Source organism: Laccaria bicolor, genomic scaffold (genome assembly GCF_000143565.1).
Source record: "Laccaria bicolor S238N-H82 LACBIscaffold_6 genomic scaffold, whole genome shotgun sequence".
In the NCBI taxonomy this organism is placed as follows: Eukaryota; Fungi; Basidiomycota; class Agaricomycetes; order Agaricales; family Hydnangiaceae; genus Laccaria; species Laccaria bicolor.
The window spans coordinates 848,939-870,061 of record NW_001889877.1 but is presented as its reverse complement, the minus strand read 5'-3'; the positions used below and the strand labels follow the sequence as shown (position 1 = coordinate 870,061).

The 21,123-nt window shown below is 49.2% G+C and overlaps 7 protein-coding genes across 7 annotated transcripts; 1 reads left to right on the top strand and 6 right to left on the bottom strand.

The window, feature by feature from the left end:
• Positions 1 to 4,503: 4,503 nt before the first annotated feature.
• LACBIDRAFT_315650 (uncharacterized protein) lies at positions 4,504 to 4,783 on the bottom strand (the record flags this gene model as incomplete). The annotated part of the gene is made up of 2 exons (XM_001878081.1): positions 4,504 to 4,553; positions 4,609 to 4,783. The coding sequence occupies 2 exons, from the start codon at positions 4,781 to 4,783 to the stop codon at positions 4,504 to 4,506; spliced, it is 225 nt and encodes a 74-aa protein (XP_001878116.1).
• Positions 4,784 to 4,902: 119 nt separating this feature from the next.
• LACBIDRAFT_315649 (uncharacterized protein) lies at positions 4,903 to 6,005 on the top strand (the record flags this gene model as incomplete). Its single annotated transcript, XM_001878421.1, has 3 exons — positions 4,903 to 5,181; positions 5,237 to 5,444; positions 5,504 to 6,005. 3 exons carry the CDS (start codon positions 4,903 to 4,905, stop codon positions 5,929 to 5,931), a joined length of 915 nt encoding a protein of 304 aa, XP_001878456.1. The 3' UTR covers positions 5,932 to 6,005.
• A 2,285-nt stretch (positions 6,006 to 8,290) lies between these two features.
• On the bottom strand, positions 8,291 to 8,569 carry LACBIDRAFT_315647 (uncharacterized protein; the record flags this gene model as incomplete). Its single annotated transcript, XM_001878080.1, has 1 exon — positions 8,291 to 8,569. The coding sequence occupies one exon, from the start codon at positions 8,567 to 8,569 to the stop codon at positions 8,291 to 8,293; it is 279 nt and encodes a 92-aa protein (XP_001878115.1).
• A 1,815-nt stretch (positions 8,570 to 10,384) lies between these two features.
• LACBIDRAFT_315646 (small secreted protein) lies at positions 10,385 to 10,834 on the bottom strand (the record flags this gene model as incomplete). The annotated part of the gene is made up of 3 exons (XM_001878079.1): positions 10,385 to 10,591; positions 10,645 to 10,701; positions 10,769 to 10,834. The coding sequence occupies 3 exons, from the start codon at positions 10,832 to 10,834 to the stop codon at positions 10,385 to 10,387; spliced, it is 330 nt and encodes a 109-aa protein (XP_001878114.1).
• Positions 10,835 to 11,619: 785 nt separating this feature from the next.
• Positions 11,620 to 11,793, bottom strand: LACBIDRAFT_315645 (uncharacterized protein; the record flags this gene model as incomplete). Its single annotated transcript, XM_001878078.1, has 1 exon — positions 11,620 to 11,793. One exon carries the CDS (start codon positions 11,791 to 11,793, stop codon positions 11,620 to 11,622), a length of 174 nt encoding a protein of 57 aa, XP_001878113.1.
• A 348-nt stretch (positions 11,794 to 12,141) lies between these two features.
• Positions 12,142 to 12,590, bottom strand: LACBIDRAFT_315644 (small secreted protein; the record flags this gene model as incomplete). The annotated part of the gene is made up of 3 exons (XM_001878077.1): positions 12,142 to 12,348; positions 12,402 to 12,458; positions 12,525 to 12,590. The coding sequence occupies 3 exons, from the start codon at positions 12,588 to 12,590 to the stop codon at positions 12,142 to 12,144; spliced, it is 330 nt and encodes a 109-aa protein (XP_001878112.1).
• A 2,740-nt stretch (positions 12,591 to 15,330) lies between these two features.
• Positions 15,331 to 15,832, bottom strand: LACBIDRAFT_293308 (small secreted protein). The gene is made up of 3 exons (XM_001878076.1): positions 15,749 to 15,832; positions 15,632 to 15,688; positions 15,331 to 15,578 (listed from the first exon to the last, which is right to left on the bottom strand). The coding sequence occupies exons 1-3, from the start codon at positions 15,812 to 15,814 to the stop codon at positions 15,381 to 15,383; spliced, it is 321 nt and encodes a 106-aa protein (XP_001878111.1). The 5' UTR covers positions 15,815 to 15,832; the 3' UTR covers positions 15,331 to 15,380.
• Between the last annotated feature and the right edge of the window lie 5,291 nt (positions 15,833 to 21,123).

Here is a 21,123-nt window from a genome sequence, read left to right as displayed (position 1 = left end):
TTGTGGGGTGGTGGTGGTGAGAAATGATGGAAGCGAGTAGCGTAGAAAAAATTGTTAGTAGTGCCTTAGACGGAGTCCAATGGCAGCAAGTTGTTGTTCAGCACGAACGGTGGGGTTGTCCCTTATGTAGATCTTCCATGCTTGAGAGGACCAGCGACCGATAGCTTGAATGACGTCCTCAGATAGGCCAAGGCTGGCGTAAAATGTGGCGCCACCTGCACGTGCTGAGTGCCCACCGAATTCCCGACTGAGCACGGCAAAGAAGCGAGCGTCGAACCACGAGCGAGTGGGGTGGGAGCCATCCTCTCGTAAGAAGAGAGCGAGGCGGGCCTGGTGAACAGAGTCACGTCGATCGACATATTCTTTGAGAAGTGCCACAGGGTCGGCAACTTCCTGTTGTGAGAACAAGATGTCAGTGCCACGGTAAAAAGGATCCCCCTTGTGATAAGGGAGGTGATACTGAGCTCGCCCTTGAGAAAATGTGAGTGAGGAGCGTTTGATGATTTTCCTCCAATCGAAGAGGTCTTTTGAATTTTTCTGGACGAGTTCGCCTGAACGGTGGCAAGCGTAGAATAGGCAAGAAAGTATTGTTGCGAAGAGGAGGTCATCGTAGGATCCAGAGCCACGAGCAATATGTAGAAAAGTTTGTAAATGTGCCGGACGAAGAGGCAACTTACGACGAATAGGGTCTGCACGGATTTTCTTGGAACCTCGAATAGTAGTTGTGACGAGTGGGTGGGCGCGATTCTTGTCAAAGTCAGGATATAAGTCAGATAGAAAATGTCTGACACCTGAGAGATATTTTGGCCCAGAGGCGATGTATTGGGAGGTGTAGGCGATGTAACGAGCCAAGGTTTCAGGGGTGGGTTCGATGGAGAGGTGATGGGACATGCAGAAAGCAATGTAGTCGCGAGCACCTGTTGCGTAGCCTTTAACTGTTGATTTCTCAATAGCGTTAACCTGCAAATGAAGCATACGATTGTCAAGATCACGTAGCTTCATTGGTGGGCGAGTCCGGCGTAATGGCCGAGACCCGCCCAGGGCGCTCAAAAGCACCCCCTCCATCGCGCCGGCAGGAGGTCCCGTGGTGGGGAGAATAGGCGGACGCGGTCAAAAGGGAATTTTGCTTGATACTCGTCAAGCAAAAGACGTGAGAGGAGGTCGGCTCGGACATTTTGCTTTCCAGGGATGTGTCGAACACGAAGATCAATGCCAGATTCAATGATGACACCAGCTATTGCCATGAGTGGACCATTGTGCAATGCCTCAGAGACGCGTAAGCTGTTGAAGATGGCCACTGAGTCTAAACTGTCAGTGTGAATAAGAAGACGGCGAGGGGGTGAGGCAAAAGAGGCAATGTGGTGGATGGCTGACATGATAGCCACCAGTTCCAGGAAGAAGATGTCGACCTTGCGATCGGGGGGGCATTCCTTCATCCCATACATGAAGCCTTGATTTCCGTATACAAAGGACATGCCAATTGTCAGGCTAGCATCGGTCCAGAGCTCCAGATCTGCAGCAGTGTCGTCCCAGATACCATCGTCCAAGAAGCGGACACCAACTGCCTTTGGGATGATGCTGATGAGCCAAGAAAGGTCAGAGATAACTTCGGCGTTGAGGTGTACGGCGCCGAGAGGACGAGATTTTCCACTAGTCTTGTGGTAGAGGGCTGAAAGCGCGGGACGAGCCCATGGTAGAACATTTAGAAGCCAGTTGAGGTGGCCAGCGAGCCGTTGCCATTCACGAAGGATGGGTTTGCGATTGGGTGTGGACAAGAAGACATTGATTTTCTCGACGATGTCGATGAGGGAGCTGGGAGGAAGAGAGAGGGAGCCTTGGTTGGCATCAACCCAGAAGCCAATGATTTTCAAAACACTCCCATGTTCTTGTTTCTTATCCTCAAAAGGGCACTGGATCGCTTCCCAGAATAAGAGAAGTTGAACTTGTTGACGTGGACGGAGCATCCCATGATACATGATTAAGTTGTCTTCGAAGTCCCAGCCAAAGAAGTCGTCCATGTAGACGTGAAGGCTGAAGATGCCCAGCTTTCGAATAGCTAACCAGCACAAAAGCCCAGAGACAGCGCACCAGCAGCGGGGAGATGCACGGTTCCCAAAGACCAGACGACGCACAATGTAGAGCTTACCCTCAACTACAACAACTTGACGGAGTTGCCATAGAGGGTGCGCCGGCAGGTTGAGAAAAGCAGACGCTACGTCTGACTTGAAAGTTATGATGCGACGACCTGGGTTATCAGTGTGGGCATCACGGAGAGACTGGCCAAAGGGGTGCATGTCATCGTAGCGAACTTTGGCCTCAGATCTTGGAATACCATCGTTTATTCCAGAGCCTGAGTGGTCTGTGACAACCCGAGCTTTACCGTTCTGCCAAACGACGAACATAGGGGACATTTTCATCCCTGGCAAGAGTTCGGAGTCTGAGAGCTCGTCAGACCAACGACCGGCAGACCTTTCTTTGTCTCGAAAGTTGCGGATGGCATCAAGATCGCCTTCGTCAGTAGAATAGTTGTCGATGACTTCTTCGAGTTCAACTTTCCATTCTCCGTCGTCAAGAGGCCAGAATCCATCCCGAAGGCCTGTCATGACTGATTTGACGAAAGGTTGGTTTGGATGGTCAGTGAGCATAGACTCGAGTTTATCGACATTGAAAGGTGTGTCAACTTTGATGTGATCCCGCATAGCGAGGAGGGATGCTTGAATCTTTTGGTCTTGCAAAAGGTGAGCAGGAGGTGAAGGGAGAGGAGGTGCAGATTCAGTGTAAAGGGCAGCAGGGGAGAGGTGTTTATTGGTTGAGTTAGACCATACATAACGACGTCGAAAGCGAGGTACATCTATGAGTGGGGTATCAAGCTTTCGTTTCAACCCTGAGTTGATAGTCCTAGGCCCTTCCCTTGCCTTTGCTGCTCTCTGAGTAGCCTCCGCTAGCTCCTTTTCTTTGTCGAGCTTGGAGGAGAGTATTGCAGACGGGCTCGTCTTTTGCTCGGTGTGGGCCTTCACACTCACTGCAAATCCCATGCCTGCGCCCATTCGGGCAAGGGGCGTCGCAAATACCCATGTTCCAATTTCGGCAAGGAATTGTTGAACGCTTTGAGGGAGAGCTTGTCGAAGGTGATGTATTACTGCGCTTCTTGGAAGACGGGCCAGTACTTTGGAACATGCGCGCCAAAAGCGGCACATTAAGTTGAGTCCGGTCGTCCATGCGGAAAGGACTCTTCGCATAGCGATCGCGAGCTTCGACGTCGAAAGCGATGGCAATCGACGGGTCATGAGGTACTGCGCGAAATAGGTCAGTGACCATGCGCTGGTAGCTTTGAAGCTCTGAAGAGCGGTGACGATAGACAAGTACAACGGCAGAGCTCCAAGCTCCAAAGACACGAAGCCATTCGGATTCGGATCGAAGGGGGCGCTTAGCTGAAGCTTGGTCCTTTTTGACGAGTGCATAGCCCCCGCCGAAGTCTCGAGGCTCATCGTTGTGGTCGTACCCTTTGTCCATCGAGGCAAAGAGTTTCTCGAAGTCGACGAAGTGGTCCTGAATGACCAAGCGCCAGATAGAACGGGGAACGGGATCAGCAAGCGGCTGTACCTGCATAAGATTGACAAGGGAATCGATGGTCTTGTCTGTTCCAATTGCCTGCCGCAATTTCCAGGTTTCCTCAATGTGGGGGTCAGAGATTGCAGAGGTCGAGAGCTCAGCCAGATGCGGAGCAAGAGTGAGAACAGTAGCAGGCAAGGACTGGGGGGTTGAACGTTCGACTCCGAGTAGTTTTGCGAGATCGTCAGCTGAGAGAAGGGTCGTAGAGTCGCTGGGGACCTGTGAACTCGCCAGTCGAGAGAGCTTAGCATTGAGGACGGCCCATGCAGCGGTGTCAACCGCTGTGCGACGATCAGCGGCTTCTCGAGCGCGAACCTCTTCCAGGAGCGCATCGCGTCGGGCGCGAAACTCGACCACCTGAGCCTCGTCAAGGCCTTCAGGAGTCGATTCTCGGGCTGCTTGTTCTCCAGACTGAGTGTCCGGCTGTTCGTCAGCCTCTCTGTCCTTCTTTTGCTGCTCCAGTCGTTGGGTAAGTTGTTGCAGGTAGTCTTCGCCCTCGGCTGGAGATGCGCCTGCGTCTTGGAGACGTTTCGCAAAATCTGAGAGGGGCAACCGTCCTTCCACGACGTCGGAAACGATAGCCTCAAGGGCTTGAGCACGTTGCCGAGTTGCTTCAGCGCCAACATCGGTCATTGAAAAGGAGATGCCGGGTGAGGTCGAATAGTGAGGTGTGACTGAAAGAAAGGAGGTTGGATGGCGAGGGAAGCGAGCAGATGGCCAGAGAAAATCTGAAGAGATTCTGCAGGAGGCACGATACGTGAGTATTGAGCTGAGCAGGGTCTTACGAAGCTTCTTACAATCCGAGTCTAGCAGACGAAGTCTGAACCAGAAGGATGTAAGAATGTGCACAAAGCTCAATATGAAGAAAAGGCCTCACCAAATGAAGAGTGATTAGAGTGCGTTTGTAGAAAACGATAGGCGGAGCCTAGATGCGAGGATCACTGTTCATTTGGATGAGTATGCGGTGCATAGAGGGAGAGAGCGCGGGGCGCTTACCTGTGCTGGATAGACGTGGTCTGAGAGAGAGAGAGCCAGCACAGGAGAGGGAAGCGACACCGATTACTTCTCCTAACCCAGCATCTGCCAAACTTTGGCACTGAGTCAGGGATCGATGTCGCGACCATGATTGATGAGCGGGGCTCGAGGGCCGGAATAGGCCTGAGTGTGACATCTCAGGTCCAGTTTCAACACAGCCAAATACAATTCAAAAAAATTCACGCTGCAAAGCATTATGCAAGGCACTGTATGCAAGACACTGTACATATCTCAACCTCCAGAAATTTTGAAAAAATGTCCTCACCGTCGCCATCAGGGTCAGGGTCTTCGCGGTCATCAGCCACGCCGGAGCCTACAATTTCCGTCAAAAAAACCTCAAAGAAGTCAAAAGACAAGGGGAAGCAAAAGTCGTCAACGGGACAAGGGAAGAATGAGGGTGTTGACCAGAACTGGGCATACAAACCACCAGCGGGCGCCGTTCTCATTGAAGAAGATGTAGATGCGGGAGAGTTTGATTGGGACAAGGTGAACAGTGACGATGTCGACTTGTGGCTGATACGTGTCCCGGAGAGTGTAAGTCCCGTCGAAGTCATGACTGGACAGTTTCTCATCCAAACTATCATTACAGGTGAAACCAAAATACCTTGAAAATCTCCAGGTGGAGGTTCCATCATCGTCAAAAAGTACCCGAATCGGCACAGTGAAACGGAAACACGCGACCTTCGATATTTGGTCTATTGGCGGGGACGACGACGACTTGCCCATTGGCGGGGAAGAGATCAAGAGCATTTCATGTCTACTACCGAAAAAAGGTAAAAAAGGGAAACTATACCCCGGTATGTCATCATTATCTTCCTCCACTATCCTTGACAAGATTAAATCCAACGTTCGTCAGCACCCAAACCATTCGCACGTCACCTCGTCATCGCCGCACAAGCCGTTGTACCCTCACCCATCGCCCCTTCAGAATCAGGGCCAGACCCAGAGACAGGGAAATACAAGAGCGTGCCTCGGCAGCGCTATCCTACGGAACTGCTGAAGCATAGGTTTATGCCTTATGGTTCCGTTGGGGGCGTTGACGAATCTGTTGTGGGCCCTGCGAACGCAGGAGACGTGGCTATGGATGTCGATGTCAAAGAAGTTGCGTCGCAGAAGAAGGAGAAAAAGGTGAACGACAAGAAGAAGGATGAAGCAGTGGAAGAGAAGGATACCAGGAAATCACCTGTGGTGGAGACGAAAAAGTCGAAGGGTAAAAAGAGAAAGGGCGAGGCGGAAGTTATAGATACGCCAGCACCCAAAAAATCCAGAAAGGCGAAGACATGATGTGCTTTATCTTTTATAGCCTTGCGATAGGATTCTTGTTCTTTCTTTTGGAATCAAACCAGCTGCTAGACCCCAAAGTAAAAATTAAGAATAAAACGTCAAAACAGAGCAAAGGAAAAAAAAGTAATCAAAGCATGATGCAGTATGTACAGTATAGAAATAAATTACTGCGGGTTGAAAAGCCCTAGTACGACGACGGCGCATGGCAATAGAAGAAAACCCGTTAAGTAGGATAATAGTGAAAGAACGACAGGTGGAAAAGGTCATCCAATATCCATCTCGTCCCCCCTCGCCTTATGTTTCCCACTCCCATTCCCATGGCCGTTAATCCGTATCGCAGCATCGGGAGCAGCAGCAGCAGCAGTCCCAGTTCCACCCTCATTCCCATTCGTCGTCCCCACCGATGATACCATAGAAGCATGCAACAACTTCTCCGTCACCTCCTCTTCAATTCCCTTATAAATACTCTCCTTCGGGAACCCCCATATCCTCCCCGGATTCAACAGCTGCTTCTCCTCGAAAACAGCACCAACGGTGTCCACCCACTGTCTCCGAGTCTCCACGAGCTGCTTCAACTGGTCATTCACCGTCAACCTGTTCTCTTCGTCCGGCATCAACCCTAGCGCTGCCGGACAGGGAGGTACAGGCGGAGGCGCGTCCACGTCGATGACCCCAGCGGCTGCTGCTGCTGCCGCCGCCGCCGCTGCACCCACTAGGGGCTTCTTCTTCTTCTTACTAAGCTTCGGGACGTCCTTCTTCTGCAACTTGGAGAAAAGCGTTGTGATGTTCTTGTCAATGGCGTCCCTCAACTCAAGATATTCCTGATACCCCAGTCGATCCCTCGCAATCGCTGCCAACCGTTCCTTACGCGCCTGATTCGTCGCCACCACCACCCTAAGTTCCTCTTGCGCGTGTCGTAAGGCCGAGGCGATAGGATCGTCAACTTTTTCGGAATAGTCAGGCTGCCAGAAACAGAAACAGAACGAAACACGAGATTTTCAGGCATGTAGAATTGTTGGGACAAGCACACCAGCTTACCACGCCGTCCAGAAGACCATGAAACCGCATCGTGTCGCGGACCCTGGCCTCCAAATCCGTCACATTCAACCGCTCTCTTCTCGCTGCTGCAGCGCCACTACCACCCGGCCGTCCCTCCATAGCATCCTCCGCCGCTTTGACGCCCTTCCACACATCTGGTATTGGGAAGAGAGAGCTGATGACACGGTCTGTCAGTGGCCCATGACCCCGCTCCTCACTAACGAGATCGGCGTCTTGAAGCGTCGACGGATCCCATGTCGATTTGGGTGCAAGAAATGATGAAGCTGGCGCGTCTTTGAACTTGGGCAACCCATTATGAGGCACGTTCGCGTCATGTTCTTCCCACACTTCTGAGTAATGCACGCCGAGCTTGGGCATTACAAACGGCTCGACTTCATCGCCAGTGTACTCTAAGAATCCAACATCTTCTTCCCGAATATTCCGTATCCATGGTTCTATGCTGGAGTAAAAGGTAGTCACAAGTGTTTGGGAGGGTGCTTTGATCTTTGTGAAATCTTCCATGACGTCGGTGGTTTTGCTGGGTCCAGGTATTGGGGGTGGTGGTATTGGCGGTCGGAGTGGTATTAGCTGTTGGGGTGGTGGAAGAGAGAAATCTTGGCCAGCAGTGGCCTGATGAGAGCGAGTATGCATGAAGCAAAGTCTTGGAACGAGTCAGCGAGATAACAGACCTTGGGGTGTGGCTGGGAAGAAGAGGTGGTCGTTTTCTGGGATTTTATAGGTTGAGGATTGGCAGACACCTGCGGGACAGGCGGAGTGGCTTTCCTGGGCCGTTGGGAACCTACTAAAGCGTTAGCAACGCGATAAAGAGGACAATGTGGAAAAGGTACTGTGTTCGTTGTCACTTTCGCCACCCTCTCGTTTCCGTTTCTTTTTCTTCTTTTTCAGATCCTCGGCCGCTCTACAAAACAAAGATTAAGCACTAGTCTATCACGAGGTAAGATGTGCCACTAACGATCGGCGAGGGTCAACAGAAGATCTGGCGGACGAAGGTGGTAAAGTGCTGGTTGGATGGGAGTTGAGGCGGTTATTGGATGGGTGTCCATGCAGGGGTACTGATAACCTCGTATCGTCGGCTTCAGGCATAGGTGTAACTGGAGTCCACATAGATTCCCGAGAACAGTCCGGACCGCCACAGATTCAGTGGCATGGAGCGGTATGATTGAATTTCGTGTGCAAAAGCAACATTTGTCGAACCATGATCGTCCGGTGAGAAATATATGTGATAGGGGCGCATGTAATCAAGTAAAGAGGCGTGAAAAGTGAAGAGTGAGAGGTCGACGCGGTCAGACTTGGAACCATTTCATCCGGAAAAAATACACGTACAGTCGCGTTCGCGTTTAATTTTGTCGACGGCCTTTGCTTTACCTTTTTCCCTCTCCTTCATCCGACGAAAGGAAGCCTCAATGGTTTTGAGATCCTCGCCGGCCTTCTTGGCTCGCTCGAGAGTTTTCTGCTTCATTACCTTGAGTTCCGCGTGGAGGATCTCAAGCTCCTCGGTTGGCGGAACTTGGTCCGGGGTATTCTTCAGCAAAGAAGACTGTAGCTGAGCCATGGGGAAAGTAGACAGTTTCGCAGACATCTCGATGTCGGGTCGACAACTTGAGACCGACAGCTGAAGAGGTTATCAACGTCGCCGAGCTCGTTGAGACGGAGAAAAGTGAGAGTCTAGACGATGGTCGTCGAGATATCGACGACCTATACCGTCGTGATTCAAGGTCGGGAACAAGGTGCGCAATAACAAGATCACGAGCTCGCAATTATCTTATTTTTTATTTATTTATTTTGCACCCTGCACCAATCAATGACTCTATTCATGATACCCTCTGCTTAGGGTGCCCGACGACAAGCATCAGTTTCTTTATGGACCAGGTCTTGATGAGCAGTGAGCACGTCATTATGGTTGTGCCTTATTACGATAGGAATACTCATGAAATACTTTCAGCGTCGACGATCAATGCGAGGAGTTGACCAGCTGGCCGTAACCCAGGTCAACTTCAAGAATAAAATTTGGACTTCAACCTTTTCGTTCATCTTGGAACGAAAGCCAGCGTTGATGGACTTTACGACCACAAGTCACCCGCCGTTTCATGTTACAGGCGTAGCGGGAAGCGAGATCGACCAAAAGGCTTGAAGAGGGATCTCGGCGACAAACTGAACATCGTTAAGATGGGGTATGGATGTTGTATGTTTTTCCCTTTGAACGTTGGAATGTTTACTAATAATTACACTCGACTAGGCGATATGAAGTAGGATATTCATATTCCAAACAATATGTTGATTCGCCAAGGCGGCAGGAAAAAGGAGTATCTTCGCAAGCATTTCTGGGCTTCCTCTCATGAAACCCCTCAATCAGGACGTGGTCCTGTATCACAAAGAAAACGCTTCGTATTCGATACACTTCACCTAAATTTAATTCAGCGGCACTTTCAGCAGTCTTGTGCAGTCAACCGCGTGAGAAGTGCTAGACTGTTGATCAAATGGCCTAAACACAGTGTTCATTGTTAAAACCGATGTCACTTCAAATTCAAGTATTCTCTCACACCATTTTGGGTCGTGGCGACTTCACCACGCAGACCGGTTCCCAGCAAGTTCCCAGCCACACATTTATATCGAAAGCGAATGGACTTTCTGCCAAATCCAAGCTGTGCGTCCGCTCCAAAATTGTAATGGAGCCCCCTGCCCCCCGTCACCAGTGGGATAAGTCCATCGAAACGTGCCGCCTATGTTCCCTCCGAGGACAAGCCAAATGGGAGGCACGCCTGACCATTCCCATACCAGCACTCAGGCCACGGAAAGCTTGTGAACTCTGCCAAGGTAGTTATTCTCTAGTCCTATTTCTTCAACCTGGACATGAAACGCCTAGTACGCGGCAAGAGGAAATGGATCAAGCGGGGAAAGCTTACTGAGGACTATTCTATTTCAAGACCCGTGATGTGTGTCCCGATAAAGCTATAGAGTCTCTCTCTGAAACCGACGGGAGGCTGAGGTCAAGGTAAGTCATGTCCAGTACGAGGGTTGAACGCAACGAAAGAAAGAGGTTTTCGTTGATGATGATGATGTTGACTCGCTACTGTCCCATCCTTGTCCCATGCAAGGTATTGAGTCGGCAATGCGATTTAGTAGACAGGTCCTAGGTAGTTACGTGCCCACCATGCTCATAGTAAGTAAGATAAAGCTTACGCTTCAGCGGTTGGGAACAAGCACTGAAATGGGGCAGACTACCACGAAGTTGGAAATAAAAGGTGTCCGTAGCTAAGCGACGCATTGAAGAGAAAAAAACGGGCAGGTGTAATCGCAAATGTCAACACACATACTAGTGAGGGTTCACGCAAAGCCCAAGCATCCATCCGCAAAGAATACATTGGCAGAATACATTGAAAGGACTCTAAAATTATTAGTTGCATTTTTTGCCAGTGCCAGGACAGCATTTAGCAACGCAACCCCAAGAACCCCTCCCACAGGACTTGTCACTGGTCGCAGCATGATCGTAGTTACAAGTCCGCATGTGAGTAGTGACACACCCTCCCAAGACGGTGTCGGGACATGAATGACAGTATGGCTCAGGAGGACCTAAATCACAATTTTCGCAAACAGCCGTCTCCTGCGAAAGTTAACATCAGGATGGGCACATTAGGCTGTGAAAAGAGGCCATACACTGCGATGAGCAAGCCCATCCAATGGATCACGAGCTTGGAACGACTCGATACGGTCCTGTCATCGATACAGGTCAGTCGCCCATCATGAAAAGAGTGGGACAGGGTAGGGTGAGCGTACTCACATTCCGAATGATTGGGGTGGCATGAGCAACGACGGCGATGAGAGCGATGAAAAACAGAGTCTTCATGATGAATCGGTGAACTCGGTGGATGCTAGTTCGTGAAGTTCGCCATTTGTCCAGAGCGCCTTAAATATGTTTGAATATGTGACTTCTGTGGACCCGTCACTGTATATGATGTCCGAGTCCTCGGGCGGTTTGTTGATGAATTATGGTTCAATGAGTTGGAGAACCGAAATGCATCGAATGGATTGGCATGGAAGACGTCGCCGATCCCTGAATCCCCCCAGCTCATGTGTCAGACTTGCCTTCAGGCTCCCAGTTTGGACTATGATGATGATGAATTTGACACCGATTGTAACGAGTCGAGTAGAAATATCATGACCCGAGCGATAGTGCGCGGTATTTGGCACCTGTGGGTAAGATATGGTTCGGTCAACATTATGTTCGAATGTACTTTTGGACTCGAACACTGTGTTCTACCAGAGATTGAAATCGTTACACGGCATTCATTGGATGTTCCGAGTGGAGGTGGGTGGCGAGTGGCGTAACGACAAAAGTCGGCTTGAAAACAATAGTCTCCATCTCGGACCGACCAGGTTGAACGTGTTCGGGTCCCAGGTCTCTCATCGGCTGCCAGCCAAATTTTGAAGCATGCTAGGCTAAACCCCAAACGAGAGGCACGCCTGACTATTCGCGTACCAGCACATAGGCCACGTAAAGCTGCCAAGGTCCAATTTCTTCAACTTGGGCCTGAAACGCCTATGCAGTACACGATGCAGAGCCTGCGGGAAATGTGAACGATGAAAAGGATCAAACGGGTAGAGCTTACCAAAGGACTCACTGGCAGTCGTTCAAGACGCCTGATGTGCACCGATAAAGCCAATATAGAGGTCTCTCTTCGAAACCGACGGGAGGCTCAGGTCAAGATAAGTCATGTCCAGTACGAGGGTTGAACGCAACGGAACAAAGATGTTTTGGTTGATGATGACATTGACAAAGTCACTGCTGTCCCATTCTTGTCCCATGCAATATGCAATGAGTCAGTAATGCGGTTTGGTAGACAGATCTTGGGTACTAGTAGTTACGTGCCTACCGTTTCCATAGTGAATTTGTAGTTAATAAGAAAATAATATAAAGCTTACGCCTCAGCGGTTGGGAGCAAGCACTGAGGCCTGAGGTGGGGCAGACTAAGTACCACGAAGTCGGGAAAAGGTGTCCGGAGCTAATTAAGCTTATAAGCGACGCGCTGAAGAAATAAATACACACACACTTAGACTACTTAGTGAGGGTTCACGCAAAGCTCACGCATTTTTTTTCTGTGACCATCCGCAAACAATACATTGGCAGAATACATTGGAAGGACTCTAAAATTACTAGTTGCACTTTTTGCCAGTGCCAGGACAGCATTTAGCAACGCAACCCCAAGAACCCGCTCCACAGGAATTGTCACTGGTCTCAGCACCATCATAGTTACAAGTTTGCGTATGAGTATTGACACACCCTCCGAACCAGGTGCTGGGACATGGACGGCAGTATGGCTTGGGAGAACCTAAATCACAATTTTCGCAAAAAGCCGTCTCCTGCGAACTTCAACATCAGGATGGGCACATTAGGCTGTGAACAGAGGCCATACCCTGCGATGAGCAAGCCCATCTAATGAATCACTAGCTTGAAATGACTCGATACGGTCCTGTCATCGATACAAGTCAGTCGTCCATCATGAAATAGTGGGACAGGATAGGGTGAGCGCACTCACATTCCGAATGGTTGGGGTAGCATGAGCAACGACGGCGATGAGGGCGATGAAAAACAAAGTCTTCATGATGAATCGATGGACTGGATGGATGCTAGTTCGTGAAGTTCGCCATTTGTCCAGAGCGCCTTAAATATGTTTGAATATGTGACATCTGTGGACCCGTCACTGTATGTGATGTCCGAGTCCTCGGGCGGTTTGTTGACGATTTATGGTTTAATGAGTTGGAGAACCGAAATGCAATGTTTAATGGAAGACAATATCGAATGAATTGGCATGGAAGACGTCGCCGATCCCTGAATTCCCCCTGCTCATGTGTCAGACTTGCCTTCAGGCTCCAAGTTTGGACTGATGAAGATGAATTTGAAACCGATTGTGACGAGTCGAGTAGAAATATCATGACCCGAGCGATAGTGCGCGGTGTTTGAAACCGGCGGGTAGGATATGGTTCAAACAAACATATGTCCGAATGCACTTTTCGACTCACTCTGAGCCTGAAGGTCTCTTCGTCAATCGCAAACATTGTGTTCTGCCAGACATTGAAACCTTTACGCGGCATTCATTGGATGAACCGAGTGGAGGTGGGTGGCGAGTGGCGTAAGGATAAATGTCGGCCTGAAAACAGTGGTATCCGTTTCCGACCTGCGAGGTTGAACGTGTTCGGGTCCCAGGTCTTGTCGTCGGCTGCCGGCCAAATTTTGAAGCTGACGCTAAGCTAAGCCCTGAACGAGAGGCACGCCTGGCACTCAGGCCACGTAAAGCTGCCAAGGTAGTTATGTATTCTCTGGTCCAATTTCTTCAACCTGGACATTAAACGCCTAGTACGTGATGCACAGGCTGCCAGAAAAGAAATAAACGGGGAGATGTTACTGAAGGACTGTTCAAGACGCGTGATGTGTGCCCCGATAAAGCTATAGAGTCTCTCTTCGAAACCGACGGGAGGCTAAGCTAGGTCAAGGTAGTAAGTCATGTCCAGTACGATGGTTGAACGCAATGAAAGAAAGAGGTTTTGGTTGATGATGACGTTGACTCACTGTTGTCCCACCCTTGTCCCATGCAATATGCGTGACGACGCGTTGGAGGGAAAATAAGCAGCGCAAAAATTCCAACACACATGGTTCCATGCCACGGCCCAAAGCTAACGCATTTTTTCCTGTGACCATCCGCAAAGGGTACATTGGCAGACTACATTGGAAGGAGATATGTGTCCCGATAAAGCTATAGAGGTCTCTCTTCGAAATCGACGGGAGGCTCAGGTCAAGGTAAGTCATGTCCAGTATGAGGGAGCTCCCAACCTCAACCTCTCCCCGGACGCATCACGTGACTTGTTGTATCTTATCTAACCATCAAAGTAACACTTACATGTCATTTTGACGAAGTTTCTACACCTCAGTAATGATGAATCTTGTGTATAGATGAATGGAGTGAGTTAGGGTAAGATTACCTTGCTTGTCAAGGTCTATTTCCACGGTCATAATTATGTAAGCCGTCGTACTGTCCCCCAAGGTCATATATCACTTTTATTTCAGCCGAAGCGTTAGAGACCGCTCTAGACTGGCTGCCAAACCCAACCAAGCAAATCCGACGTACTGGCCCCCAAGGTCATATATCACTTTTTATTTCAGCCGAAGCGTTAGAGACCGCTCTAGACCGCCGCCAAACCCAACAGCGAAAATTCGTCATCCCCAGTTCAGAGATTTCCAGGAGATTTCTTACTCAATCTACTGTCTTCAACTTATACAATTCTACTTACTAGTAACAATACTGACCAAAAGATGTTAGATTCCCACTACATAAGTAGTGGGTCACACTTTTTGTAATTTCATGGCTGCAAGGAGTGAACCGCGCAAGCGGTTCGGCGACGAGCAGCCAATTGCAATAAAAGGTCACAAACTTACTCTCATTTTTAATCACCATAGCTGGCTTCAAAGTGCCCACAGGGGTGCTACAGTGATTATCATTTTTTATTCTGCATGAAATACAAGCAAGGTTTTTGTTGACATTGGAACAATGTCAAACTCTAGTATGTAGGGTTATGCATAATCGATCGTAGTTTAGTTCCAGTGTTTGTTTTATTTGATCTTGTTTGACCTCGGCGCTGTGCACGTGCTTAACAAAATATCACACAAGTACGAAGTCGGCGACGCTTGCTGGCTAGCTTGGATATATATAAAATCTATGCTCACAGCCGAGACACGAAGATGTGAACTCTACTCCTCCTTTCCGCTTCCGACTATTGCGGGACTTTTCACAGGTTTTGTTTGAGTTAACCCAGGGGGAAGGATTTAAATTGTGAACACTGCTTCTCGGAAGGTGTAGACATCTTTTTTTTTCATTACTAGGTAACAGTATGAGCTGTGTGCAGTGTACACGCTGTGTTTTATGTAGTTCCAACTTCAAATTGCACTTACTATACTTATACTTGGTAGTGGTACATGTGACCGTTTCTTACACGTGTTACATCATGTGACGTGTCCGGGGTGGGGTTGAGGTTGGGGAGCTGTATGAGGGTTGAACGTTGAACGCAGGGTGGGAGGCCCCTGGTTGAACGCAACGAAAGAAAGACGTTTTGGTTGAGACAAAGTCACTGCAATTGTCCCATGTCGCGATCGGTGATAAATAAAGTACACCTCAGGCCTCAGTGGTTGAGAACAAGCACTGAGGTGGGGCAGACTACGAAGTTCGGAATTTGTTCGGAATAAAAGGTATCTGTAGCTAAACGACCCGTTGGAGGGAAAATAAACAGCGCAGGTGTAATCGCAAATTCCAACACACATACTCCACGCAAAGCTAACGTATTTTTTCCTGTGACCATCCAAAGGATACATTGGCAGAATACATATAGGAAGGACTATAAAACTAGTTGCACTTTTTGGGACAGCATTTATCAACGCAACCCCAAGAACCCGTTCCACAGGATTTGTCACTGGTCAGAGCACCAGCATAGTCACAAGTCTGCCCATGAGTATTGATACACCCTCCAAAAAGGGTGTCGAGACACTTTAAACAGTATGGCGTAGCAGGGCCTGAATCACAATCAGCGCAATTAGCCACCCCCTGCGAAATTCAACATCAGGAAGGACACATTAGGCTGTGAACAGAGACCATACCCTGCGATGAGCAAGCCCATCCGATGGATCACTAGCTTGGAATGAGTCGATACGGTCCTGCCATTGAGGTCAGTCGCCCATCATGATAATAGTGGCACAAAGAGTGAGTGTACTCACACTCCGAATGGTTGCAGTAGCATGAACAATGACGGCTGTGAGAGCAATGAAAAACAAGTTCTTCATGATGAAGCGGTGAACTGGATGGATGCTAGTTCGTGAAGCTTTCCATTCGTCCAGGGGGCCTTAAATACGGATGAATATGTGACTTCTGCCATGGACCCGTCACTGAGTTTGTATGTGGTGACCGAGTCCTTGGGCGGTTTGTTGATGAGATTCACATCGCACCACAACCATAAATGAGTTGGAGAACTGATATGCAAATTGGCGTGGAAGGCGAGCCCTCCAAGGAATCCCAGCTCATCTGTCAAACTTGCTCCTCAGGCTACAAGTTTAAACGATGACTTTGGCAGCGATCATGATGAGGCGAGTAGAGGTCTTCTTAGCAATACTCATGGCCTGAGCTGTAGTGCACGGCATTTGGAACCTGGGTAGATATGGTTTGAACAAACATATGTTGGAATGTGCAAGTTTTCGACTTACTCTGAGGTCTCTTCGTCAATTGCAGACACTGCGTTCTGACAGACATGAAAATCGTTACGCGGCATTGATTGAATGATCACTGAGTGGAGGTGGTCACCTTGCGAGGCTTGGCATAAGGACAAAGCATCAGGAAAACTCACTTCCAGTCTCGTTCAATCGGACCCTTTGATTGATCTTTGAAGGCTTGTAAACCCAATGGAACACAAGGGGCTGTTCGGGTCCCCGGTCCTCTCGTCGCTTTCAGCCAAATTGAAGCCGATTTTCGCGGTGAGGCCGTTTGCGACATTTTGTGCTAAGCTGAACCAGAGGCAAGTCTTGTTTGGTCCACAAACATGCTCTTCTCTTCCATTCCATTTCACTAATTCAGTGTGCCATGCACTTAGTAAGTACGAAAGGAGACAAGCAGCCTGAGGACATACATATAATCAAGGCACTTTGGACAAGTGGCAAACTTCACGAACCCAGTTTACCGGTTCATCATGAACCAGTCATGAAGACTTTGTTGCTATCTCTCTCATAGCCGTCATTGTTCATGCCACTCCGACCATTCGGATTGTAAGTACGCTCACCCCTATGTGCCATTATTATCTGATGGATGAGCCCAGAGAGAGAAGGCAAGTCACTTACGCCGAGCTTTTATGCGAAGTCTGCAGCATCGCCAATGTTCACAAATCGTGCAGTCTCAAGAAAGGCGATACTGCCTTCCTATGATGTGGCGGGCAGTCGCAGTCTTCCTCGCCTGCGCGCGTATCGGCGCCGTTCTCTCGGTTGTATCTGCCAGCTTCTCTTTAGGATTGTCACGCTGAACGTTCGGGGAGCTCATCATACCCTGGTGTCCATGGTGCCAAAATGACTTCAGATACGGTGCTGTCAACGCTTGATGGAATTTAGCTCCACTACACCACGCAGCAACTGCGAGCACGTCCTCGTTTTTGCAGATGTTGGAGCGTATTGAGCTTAGGTGCAACGCAAGAAATGGAAGAAGCACGACGACGATGCGGATACGACGCTAGATGAGCTCACTCTGTTGGTGCAGAGAGGAAAGCGAGATGGGCCAAAAAGCTTGAAGACGGATCTGGGCGATAAACGTGAGCGCTTGAGCATCGAGGTGCGGACGCTGTATATTTTATCTTTGAGAGTTGAAATGTTTACTTACAATTTCACTTGACTACACGACATGAAGTAGGATATCTTAACGATATATTGATTGGCTCAGGCTGCAGGAGAAAGGAGTATTTTTGCAAGCCTTTCTGGGCTTCCTATGATGAAGCCCCTCAATCAGGACATAGTCATGTATCACGAAGAAAACACCTCGTATTCACCTAAATCTAATTCAGCGGCACTTTCGACATTCTTCTGCAGTCAACCGAGTAAGAAGTGCTAGACTGTTAATTAAATGGCCCTCAGAACACGGAGTTCATTTTTCAAACAGACGCTGCTTCAAATTCAAGTGGCATTCACACCATTTTGAGCGGCAGCCGTGGCGACTTCATCACGCAGGCCGGTACCAAGCTACATATTCAAATTGAAGCCGAATGGACCTTTTAACAGATTCAAGCTGCCGTGCGCCCGCTCCAAAATCGTAATGGAGCCCTCTGCCCGCAAGGCAACAAGGTCTTCGTGCTCACCCGTCCGTCATCAGAGGGGTATTAAGTCCGCCGGATATGTTCCTCCGAGGACAAGCTGAACGAGAGGCACGCCTGACCATTCGCATACCAGCACTCAGGCCACGGAAAGCTTCTGAACTTTGCTAAGGTGGTTATACTCTAGTCCAATTTCTTCAACCTGGACATGAAACCCCTAGTATGCGATGGAGTGCTTGCCGGAAATGGGAACGATGCACTAGATGCCACAAAGTCAAGAAGAGGAAAAGGTTTAAACGGGGGGAGCTTACTGATGGACCGTTCAAGACGTCTGATGTGTGCCCGGTAAAGCTATAGAGGTCTCGCTTCGAAACCGACGTGAGGCTAAGGTCAAGATAAGTCATGTCCAGTACGAGGTTGAACGCAACGGAAGAAAGATGCTTTGGTTGATGATGACGTTGGAGTCACTGCTCAGGTCCCATCCTTGTCCCATGCAATATGCAATGAGTCGCGATCGATGATAAATAAAGCTTACACCTCAGGCCTCAGTGGTTGTGGGGCAGACTACAAAGTTCGGAATACAAGGTATCTGTAGCTAAACGACCCATTGGAGGAAAAATAAACAGTGCAGGTGTAATCGCAAATTCCAATACTCATACTCAACACACAACTGCTGAAGGTTCCATGCCACGCAAAGCTAACGCACTTTTTCCTGTGACCATCCGCAAAGGATACATTGGCAGAATACATTGGAAGGACTCTAAAATCACTGGTTGCACTGTCCGGGACAGCATCCAATAACGCAACCCCAATAGCCCATTTTACAGGGAATGTCACTGGTCAGAGCACCATCCTTGTCACAAGTCTCCGTATGAGTATTGAGACACCCTCCAAGAAAGGTGTCGCGACATTGACGACAGTATGGCTTAGGAGGACCGTCTGTATTACAATTTATGCAGGAAGTTGCCTCCTGCGAAACTCAACATCAGAAAGGACACATTGTGCCATGAAAAGAGGACAAACCCTCCGATGAGCACGCCCATCCAATGAATCGCTACCTTGGAATAACTCCATACGATCCTGCCATTGATACAGGTCAGTCGCCCATCATGATAATAGCACATAGAGTGAGCGTACTCACATTCCGAATGCTTGGAGTAGCATGAACAACGACGGCGATGAGAGCAATGAAAAACAAAGTCTTCATGATGAAGCAGTGAACTGGATGGATGCTAGTTCGTGAAGTTTTCCATCTGTCCAGAGGCCCTTAAATACGGATGAATATGTGACTCTGTGGACCTGTCATTGAATGTGATGTCGGAGTCCTCGGGCGGTTTGTTGATGAGATTCACGACGCACCACAACCATCAGGCGATTGCGGTGGAAGACGTCGCCGAGCCTTTGAAGCCATTGAATCCCCCCAGCTCATGTGCCAAGCTTGCTCCTCAGGCTCCAAGTGTAAACGATGACTTTGGCAGTGATCATGACAAGGCGAGTAGAGGCCTTCTTAGCAGTAGTCATGGCCCGAGCTATAGTGCGCGGTCACATTTGGAACATGTGGGTAGGATGAGGTTCAAACAGACACATGTCCGAATGTCAAATTTTCGACTTACTCTGAGGTCTCTTCGTCGGTGGCAAACACTGCTTTCTGCAAGACATTGAAATCATTATGCGGTATCCATTGAATGATCACTGAGTGGAGGTGGTCACCTTGCGATCGAGGCCTGGCATGAGGACAAAGCATCAGGAAAACTCACTTCTAGTCTCGTTCAATCGGACTTAGGTTGAAGCTAGTGAAGCTTTGATTCAGCTTTGAAATTTGAAGGGTTGTAAACTCAATGGAACACAAGGGCCTGTTCCGATTCGGGTCCTCGATCCTCTCGTCGCTTCCAGCCAAATTGAAGGCGATTTTCGCGGTGAGGCCGTTTGCGACATATTGTTGTGAGGCAAGTCTTGTTTGGTTTACAAACATGCTCTTCTCTTCCATCCATTTCACCAATTCAGTGTGCCATGCACTTAGTACGAAAGGAGACAAGCAGCCTGGGGGCATACATATATTCAAGGCGCTTTGGACAAGTGGCGAATTTCACGAACCCAGTTTACCGGTTCATCATGAACCAGTCACAAACACTTTGTTGCTATCTCTCTCATAGCCGTCGTTGTTCATGCCACTCCAACCATTCGGAATGTAAGTACGCTCACCCCTATGTGCCACTCTTATCATGATGGGCGACTGACCTGATGAGTCCAGACAGAGAAGGCAAGACACTTATGCCGAGCTTCTCCGCGAAGTCTGCAGCATTGTCAATGCTTTTGAATCGTGCGCCTTTCTATGATGTGGCAGGCAGTCGCAGTCTTCCTCGCCTGCGCGCGTATTGGAGCCGTCCACTCGGTTGCATTTGCCAGCTTCTTTTTCGAGTCTTTGCGCCATCGCGTCCAAGATCAGAGCTCTCGTGTTAGCTCGTGTTGTTATCACTTCAGACAGGGGCATGAGGCCTTGAGGGGCGGCAAATCAATCACAATTGTGGCGACTGTTGATGCTGCTATGAAGGAATGCCCCCTTGCTGAGCATGTGCTCGTTTGAAAAGGACGGGCGGTCAGATCGGTAAGACGGAAGGACGCGATAAGAGTTACCGCAGTGGTGCCAAACTACTGCTCACTGAGATCATGGCGCATCTGAGGACCTTTTGTTCATTCTCTATGTGAGTTTTTTTTTTTTTTTTTTTGCTTCATTCCAAGCCCGCTTATAGTTTCCAGCTGTTAGACGTCTGGATCTACCGGCAAACCAAAAGGCGTCGTTCACGCCTCAGGAGGACCTTTTTTGCGTAGCCCTCACTGTCAGATACGTTTTTGATGTCCACCCCGATGACAAAGTCCGGGTGCATGGCTTGGATCACTGCTCACTCGTACGTTAAATTTCCTCAATCACTCGCAATTCTCACGTGATACACAGATATTTTGTGTACGACCCTCTCTCTCGCCAATGGAGTCACTACCACGGTGTTTGAATCCACCCCCGTATACCCCACACGATCCCGCATTTGGCAGACGGTTGAAAAGCACTCAATTTTACTCTGCCCGTACCGCCATCTGTCTTCTGCGACTCCTTGGCGCTCACCACGCCAATGACCATTATCTCAGCACCTTGCGCGTCCTTGGCAGCGAGGGCAAGCTCATCAACCCAGGCCTGGAATTGGTACAACCAACACGTCGGTACGAGCCAGTGCGCGGTTGTGGATACTTTCTCGTGAGTTGTGCATATTCAGTGATGTCCACTGATGGTGAACGCTCACAGGCAAACAGAGGCTG

What these genes read in the sequence shown, in the direction of transcription:
- LACBIDRAFT_293308 (XM_001878076.1), bottom strand. Translation starts at nt 15,814, where the DNA reads ATGAAGAACTTGTTTTTCATTGCTCTCACAGCCGTCATTGTTCATGCT. An exon ending in CTACTGCAACCATTCGGAGT is followed by an intron (nt 15,689 to 15,748) that starts GTGAGTACACTC and finishes CCTCAATGGCAG; the next exon opens with GACCGTATCGACTCATTCCA. An exon ending in ATGGGCTTGCTCATCGCAGG is followed by an intron (nt 15,579 to 15,631) that starts GTATGGTCTCTG and finishes TGAATTTCGCAG; the next exon opens with GGGGTGGCTAATTGCGCTGA.